Source organism: Plectropomus leopardus, chromosome 11 (assembly GCF_026936395.1).
Source record: "Plectropomus leopardus strain MGB_pleo_1.0 chromosome 11, ASM2693639v1, whole genome shotgun sequence".
Lineage (NCBI taxonomy): Eukaryota > Metazoa > Chordata > Actinopteri > Perciformes > Serranidae > Plectropomus > Plectropomus leopardus.
Genome location: NC_142186.1, coordinates 33967666 through 33976027, shown reverse-complemented (window position 1 = coordinate 33976027; position 8362 = coordinate 33967666). Strand labels below are relative to the sequence as shown.

At 34.4% G+C, this 8362-nt stretch overlaps 1 protein-coding gene across 3 annotated transcripts; it reads right to left on the bottom strand.

The window, feature by feature from the left end:
• Positions 1–927: 927 nt before the first annotated feature.
• LOC121945829 (uncharacterized) lies at positions 928–6751 on the bottom strand. 3 transcript variants are annotated; one of them, XM_042490173.2, is made up of 7 exons: positions 6593–6751; positions 4944–5030; positions 3671–3790; positions 2093–2449; positions 1838–2001; positions 1604–1716; positions 928–1553 (listed from the first exon to the last, which is right to left on the bottom strand). In XM_042490173.2, exons 1-7 carry the CDS (start codon positions 6660–6662, stop codon positions 1502–1504), a joined length of 963 nt encoding a protein of 320 aa, XP_042346107.2. In that variant the 5' UTR covers positions 6663–6751; the 3' UTR covers positions 928–1501. The 3 variants fall into 3 exon arrangements, with proteins under 3 accessions (XP_042346107.2, XP_042346105.2, XP_042346106.2); XM_042490171.2 differs by having other exon boundaries at positions 928–1534; positions 6593–6750; XM_042490172.2 differs by having other exon boundaries at positions 928–1534; positions 3671–3787; positions 6593–6750.
• Positions 6752–8362: the final 1611 nt, after the last annotated feature.

Here is an 8362-nt window from a genome sequence, read left to right as displayed (position 1 = left end):
TTTATATTTATATTTCAGAGCAGGTGAGGGAAGTGGGAACAGGTGAGTCGATGAGTTGGGCGGTCAGGTGTCAGAGAGGGGAGGGAAACGCTGAGGACATCTGGTGGATGGACTGAAAATATCAATAAAGGAGAGACTGACAGCAGACTGAACACATTTGGAAAGGTGTTGTCAGTATCTCAGCAACAGATGAACATTAATTTTTCAAATTAACAGAGGCTGTAGGGAAGTTAACAGTGAACCCATTTTAGGTTCCCAGAGAGGTGAAGGTTTTTAGTTCTGGTTTAAAGTTGCAACATAATAGTTGCTGGGTCATGTTTGTTTCATAATGGTTTTTAACCACGCTGCTGCTGTCATACTTCATCCACCAACAGGAACTTTGATCAGACTCAAACAGGTTTACTCTTTTTTTCTGCTGAGACAATGAATGGCCCCTCACACCTTCCTGCACGTCAGGTCAACACTGTAATTATATCATCTGACTTCCTGTTGAGTTTACAGACGTCTGAGGACCCCGACAAACACTGTAGTCACATTTAGCCGCTTGTTAGCAATCACCTTTTTTAAGATGCCTAAAACCTTAAAAGTTCAAAAATTGGGTTTGTACGGACGTATTTTATGTTGCGGAACAAAACGTCTAAGTATTTTTAGCCTGTGTCAACCACCTTGTTTAAGGCATTTTACCCCAAACCCAAAAAACCTGGAGACTTTGAGACGTGGGAACCAAAGTGCAAAAATGCTGACAGACTTCTGCTTTTTAGGACTCATTACTTCACCGCTTTATGAGGAAGCTGGTTAATTAAAATTCAGTGCTTTATGGTGCTTCATGTTTTTCATTGCCTGTTAATGTTATTTTTTTGCTTGTTTGTAAAATCATCTCTTTTTTCTTTTTTACATTTTCAAAATAAATCAAATTAAAATCAAATGTATGGCAGAATTTTTATTCGACTTAATGGCCAAAAATATTACTTTGCTTCTAGATACAAAACACTAAACACCTTCAGTTGTGCAACGTAATATTGTTTACTGAGAATATTCGTGGAAACAGACTGATGCTGAGTATTCCTGTTAGTCTCTTTCATCGTCTGCTGATTTTCAGATTATAAGCAGTAAATCTCTAATAAAGCAAAAGAAAAACACATTCAAACTTATTAATAATTAACAGTTTAGCACCCATTCAGGGGAGTTATTATATTTTACTAAATGCTGCATCACACTTTATCTACAGAATCCAAAATCTAAATAAAACCTTACATCTAAATTTTTGTTTTTTTAGACACACACAGATTTGAAAAGTTGAATTGAACATTGAAGGAAAAGTCTTTATAGTGTGATATTTATAATCAAACAGATATTATCACACATAATATTCAGAAAACTTCTTCAGAGCGACTGCAGTGTTTAAACAGATAAAGCTTTCTTTCTGCACATCCATTTTTGTCTTTTATCGCAGTGCGTTGATATCCATCCTTTCTTCTTAACAGAAACTGCACATTGACCATCAGCAGCAGCTGGTTCTGGTCCTTCCCAGAAGCTGAAAAAACACCATGATGCTTAAATCAGAGATGATAGATTTTATCATGCAAAGTGTTGTGTCTCTTACTTGTTAACCAGATCATTTCCATCGATCCACTTCCATGTCCCGCCTTCAGCTTTCAGGCCGATCCAGTATCCATTAGTTTCTGAACTGTCATAACTGTGTTCACTGATCGCATCCTGATAACAGAATATAGATATTAACATTATACTTAAATAAACACACTGATTTCACTGTGTTCAGACTAACAGAAAAAGATAATTTCATAATTGTGTCAAAATACTTTTTTTTTTTTTTTACCTGTTCGTCTTCATTGTGTATAACAGCCAAAGAGGAAATACTGTTTGTGCAGTTTTCTTGAGCTTCTTTCCAGGTTTTTCCTTTACCAGAGACCATATTATAATACAAATAGCAGCTGGGCTTGGTGTGTTGCCAGGAATCCTGACAAGGTTTGCACCGTCTCTCTAAAACAACAGAAACCAAACAACAAACAGCATTACTGCACTGTGATATCATCATTATTGTTATTGGACTTATTAATTCATCTCAACATACTGTTATTCTTCAGGGGGCAGTAGGCATCGATGCTCCACTGAGCTCGGCTGACGTTGTCTTTTGTCATCATGTCGTGTATTTGTGCCGTTAAGTTGTTCCTCTCTGTCTCCAGCTCCTGGTTTTGTTTCTCCAGGTCCTGGTTTTCCTCAGTCAGGTTTGAGGTCTTGTTTTCTAGGACAGTATAGTTTTGAGTCAGGTTTTCCAGCTGGACACTCAGACTGCTGTAGTCCCTCTTCAGGTTCTCATAGTCTGAGCTGAGTTTGCTGGTGTGGTTTGTCAGGTTGCGAATTTCAGCCAGCAGAGTCTTTTGGGATTCTCTTAACTGCTTCAGCTCGTCCTCCTGACTTACTGTCGCAACTGCAAAACAAAATAAATCATAGTGATGACATCACAATTTTATTTTTTGTCAATTTTTTCCACTTTTGGAAGCTCTTTCCTTTCTCTCTTATTTCGGGTTTTCCAGCCTATAAGGAAGATTTCAACGAATCCCTTGAAAATCTCAAACCAAACATCTTTAAATATTTGACACTGTCTGAAACACCTGGACACTGTAAGTCAACTTTACTCAGACAGGAGTAAGTAATGTTTAAAATTACATTTAAAATGTATTAGGGAGATCTTACAGCTGCAGATGTGATGCAGCAGTCAGTGTTGATGTCAGCAGGACGCTGAGTGTGGGAACGACAGCGAGGCTCACTGATGTATTTTTGACTGAAAATTGAGCTCTGTGGCTCAAAGGAAGAAAATACAGATAATTCTTGTTGATGGATGCGTTCACTGTCGTTTGGGTCTGATCGAGGGATTTGTTGATAATAAGATAAATGTAGAATAATGTAGAACAGGATTTATCGACATTTGTACAAATAAATTCCCAGGACTTTAAGACAAACTCTAAACATTTTCTGAAATAACCATCAATTAATCAGTATTTTTGTTTTTAGAACTATATAACAGCTTTAAAAAATAATAATAATGAAATAATGAAATTAGAACAGGATTAAAAAAATGATTTACACACAACTAAGGGACTGTTTGTTATTCATGAGAGGGGACAGTGATGGTGCATAAAGGTGGAGGCATGCCAAAAAAAAAGTAAGTTTTGGGAAGGGACTTATGATATTTTTTATTTTGGCTTTAGGGAAAGGAAATACAACTTTAAATTGCTGTATTTAGTACTTATTTGACTAAAAAAAAATTGGAAGTTTCTTTTAATATAAATTTTGGTGATTTTTTAAAGAAAGAAATGTCTTACATACACACCAACAACGTACACCATTCACTGATGACGGCTGCTTATGCATCACATAAACAAGAGCCCTGACTTTTGAATTACTTCCCTCATACATTTCTGCACTGATTATTGTGTCCAAAAATAACTTTGTAACAGAATGGGAGAACAATAAGAGAGAGACATTTATAAAATTTATAGTATGTAAAACAAACTGCTAAACAGACGGTCTGAACTTCTGACTGCAGCAAAAAAAGAAAAAGACTGATATTAAATACTGGTTCCAGATGAAAACATGTCTCATGCTGAGTTGTGGGTCAGTAAACAAACTAATTGTTTTTTATGCTCACTGTATGCACAGACTCCTATGATGCCCAAAAGCAAAATGCCACAGAGGATCCCCAAACAACAAGCCAGGCGCTTATAGCTGCGACGTCTGCGGTTGGGTTTCTTCTCTTCCAAAAATCCTGCTGAGACAAAACAACAAATATAAATATATATATATGATTTATACAGATTCAGCAGTCTGACAAATCAACACAATATCCTTCAAAGTGTTTTTATCAAAAAAAATCCCCCTTTGGGTCCCTCGACAAGTGGATGCCATCTAAGTAAACACAATTTAAGAGAAAACAGACAGCAGAACAGGAGAGAAAACAGCTACTAAATCAGACTGTTAAATCCTGATATGAGCTTCAGATACATTTGAGAATACAGTTTTACACAGAACAAGGACCCAATCTCTTAATATCAGCCACATAAAAAAGGACCTCTGGAGCCTTTGAGACCTCAACAAACTGGCTTTAAAAAAAAACAAAACATGGGAATAAGCTAATGAGCATCTTAACACAAAATTGTCCAAAAAAATAACAATAAATTATTACAAAAACGTACTGCAAAATTACCACAAAAAAGAGAGTAAAAAAAAATAAGTAAAGGAAAGTACCTGAAAACATACTCAAAATTTATAATAATTTTCTGTAACAAAATCTAAAATGTGTAATCATGGTAATTATAAATATATTTAGAATTGAGTCATGTGGATCCAGGTCTCAAATAAACAAGAGGAATAATTTCATCAAACAATATATGATAAAATAAAGTTTTAGTAACATCTTGTAACAATGCTTCACCTGCAAAATGACTATTTAATTTAGATTTTTTTTCTCTCATTCACAGTGAGCAGAGAAAACAAAAAAGCAGAAATATAATTGAAATATATTAAATATTAAGAAATATGCTGTTCATAATTGTGCTAAAATAAGTATCACTGTTGTAATAGAAGCAGTATTTCTGGTCAGAGCAACATTAGTTGCAACTGAAGAACTCGTCCAACAAAAATGTCCAAAGTCAAAATACACTATATTCCCTCATAATTCCCAAAACACTGCATTTCCCATAATTCAACTTGATTGCATCTTCTGGACGCTTTGACATCTGTCAAACTCCTCTGTGTTACACATTTGCAACCTCAAAATTTATACTGACATTGACATCATGGGACTAAACAAGTTCCCTTTTTTAAAAGTAGTAATAAATGATAAAGCTGTGTTTAGTACTAGCAGTAATACTATAAATGCTCCCAGTGACAGTAATACTTGATTTTTTATTTTTACAATTTACCGTTTGTGTCAGCAGTTTCTTCTGATTGTTTCGCTGTTTCGTTTTTCACCTTGACTTCATCGTACACAGTTTCCTCCTCCTTTTTAGCTATAAGGTTAAAGAGAATATTACGGTTAATTTCTGCATAGTGGTCAAATTACAAATATATATATATGTATAAATATATATATATATATATATATATATATATATATATAATATAACATTAACAAAGATTTCTTGACTCACAATGACTGTTTACATCCAAAAATGACATTCCTTAAAAATGTCAGCTAAAATCCTAGATGATATAATGGTCTCACAGTTAGCGGATCATGAAAGGGGAAACTCTTAATAAATGACTATTTTAACACACATTTCTGGTTCTAGCTGTGGTGGTCAGAGTTGATTCTCCAGTGAGGGTGACATACCATCAAACAGCAAAATATTTTATAAAAAAAATCCATCAGTTTAGCTCCAACATTAGTTTAGGGAAAAGGAAACTGCAGCTAAATGCAATTAAAATGACACTGAAAAGGGCCATAAAATGGGTTTTATTACAGAGAACTCAGTCATTCGTAACAGCTGAACAGCGTCCGTGTAAATTTGAATTTTATGGGTTTTCTTGGTTTATGAAGGAGCAGTTCCCCATGATAATTAATTAGTTATAAAAACATAATGCAAGTGTGCCGGGTCAGCTCAACATCTAGATCAATTTATAAAACAATATTTCCACCATGCAGAGTTCAAACACATTTCACCGATACATTTCCATGACTTTTCCATGATTTTGAGACAAATTTTAAAGAATATACTGTATATTCCATAAGGGTGGGGCAAACAACTTAAAAAGGATTTATTTTGTGTGTTAATTTTCCACCAAACCACTAAAAGAAAACTTGCTTTTGAAAACAGATTTTCAATTTTCAACAATTTTAAAGAAAAAAGGTTGGCTTACTTTATCTTAAAAAGTTTTGGTGATTTTAGAGGGGCATATTTTGATATTTTTCTTTTAAAATGTTGGCAATTATAAAAAAAAATATACTAAAAAAACATTCTGGCTTTTTTTCTTTAATTTTTTTTTCCTTTTTCTTTAAAATTTTTGGACAATATCTTTATTTTTTGAAAACTTTTTTTCTTAAAACATTTTTGGGTTATTTAAAAAAAAAAACAATAAAAATGACACCATTTAAAACAGCCAGAAACCGTGAAAACAGAAACATATTATGTGCTATAATAAAGACAGGTGGAAAAAAATTCCATGAATTATCCAAAACTTTCAGGCGATATTTAGTTTTCTTGAACGTTCCCAGGCCTGGAAATTGCTGTTTTATCAAACTGAGTTCATGACTTTTCCAGGTTTTTCATGACAGTATGAACCCTGACAGTGTACTGCTACATCAACTTATTTTACTCACAGGGTAAATAATGAGCAGATTTTTATGTTTTCTTTGGCACAAAACACTTCCTTTACTTGGATTTAAATATTCTGATCATTAAAAGTATCAACTGTATTTACTGTCAAATTTTAGTGAAGAAAAAAACACCACAAATCATCAAAATTTCATGAGCATGATCGACTAACCATATCTGATCTACGGCAACAGCACGACAACTTTCAAGATGGACTGGATTACAAAAATTAAAAAAATTAAAAAAACTAAACTCACCTTCAGGAGCATTTTGATTGTTAACTTTGAATACAACTGAAGCGTAACTGACTTCCTCCTTCTCGGCCATCGCTGCAGCTGCTCTGCTGCAGAGAAGAGCAGCTTTAATTTAAAGAGCTCTGACAGGAGAACTGGCTGTTTCCTCTCTTCAGCTGAGTTTGTCTCTCAAAGCTTTGAAATGATCAACTTCTGCTTTTGGTTGAGAAAGTCTTTTGCATCCACGACTGACCAAGTGTGAAGTTCCAGAGCGTATGCATTGTTATGGAAATATAAACTGATATGTAAGTTTAGACGTTTGTTTGGTGTGAGGAAACATAAAATAACCAAATGAGTTCATGCACAGTGATGCTGCTGCAGCGGCTTTGATGCTTGTGTGATGCAGTTCTCTGCTGCAATCAGTGTTTGCATACACAAAATACACCTTCACATCCTCACACTTCTGCTGAGTAAGACATTTCCTTTCTTTTTTTTTTTCTTTTTTACAATTTTTAAAGAAAAAATATTGGCTTACCCCTTTTCTTTAAAATTTTTGGTTATTTTTAAAAGCAACTTTTGGTGGTCTGAAATTTCTGACGATTTTTCTTTTTTAAAACATTTTGGCTTTTTTTTCTTAGTTTTAAGAAAAAAAACAATGCTCATAAAAAATTATTCATAAAATCATAACAAAGGACAGAGATGCAAATGAACTGCAAAGAGACACAAAATAATGATAAAAAAGGGGCAAACTATGCCTCAAAATTACCACAACGAGACACAAATAGGAAAAAGATGCATAACAACAACAAAAAGAGCCAAAAGCACAGCAGAGTGTCTGTATGTTTCTGCAACTCATTTTACACAAAGACAGCGCTACAAAGTCCTTTCTTTATGCTTTTTCGCACTTTTACACAGAACCAAACAACAGCCGCATAATGTGGCTCCAGAGTGTCATTTCAGACAGCATGCCGGCATCGCAGACACAAAAGAGGCGTGACAGCAAGACGTTAGACACAACAGCATCAGCCTCTAATGTGATAAATGTAAATCATGAGTCAGCAGCTCTTTCTGAACATGAAAAACAATCATTTAATACAATTACTTCATCTGCTTTGTTCAACCAAAGTCGATCCTCAGTAGATTCGGTTCAGTTTGGCTTCATGATTGCTAACGAGCATATTTTGACTTTGATTTTTCCTCTTAAGGAATTTTAAAATGTATTTTAGCAATTTTAATAATTTTGCTGTTTTCTCAGTCACGTCTCCATCGAGAGTTAGACTTTGCAAATTAGATATCAAACTTAAAGGATGAAGAACATGAATTTAAACATTAATTTTTTTATCTTTGCATCTTCAGGCCAAAATGCTGCTGAAATGGATATTCATGGTCTCTGATTTTGGGTAGGTTGTTGTTTTACGGCACCTTTTAAAGGTCAAAGTGTCCCCTCTTCTCTTTATGATATATTAAAAATGCCTAGCTGGATTTCCAGTTGAAATATTCACGACAATTAGCATTTTTTGTGACCCTCTCCTGACTTTCTTTTTTTTATCTGTATGACAACATGCAACCGCATTTAAGAATTACTTTGCTCTTTGCTTTGAAAGAGGAAGTCAAACATGCAAAAGCGGTTCACGAGGCTCAGTTGGTTGTTTACTTTGCTCACTTTCATACTTGAAATATTAAATTCCTCACTGTGCTGACGATCACAGAAAATGCGATGGATCAAATGAATATTTAATTTCTCAGTGTGGTTTGATTAACAGTAGAGCAGATATTAGTGTACCTTCACCTCAG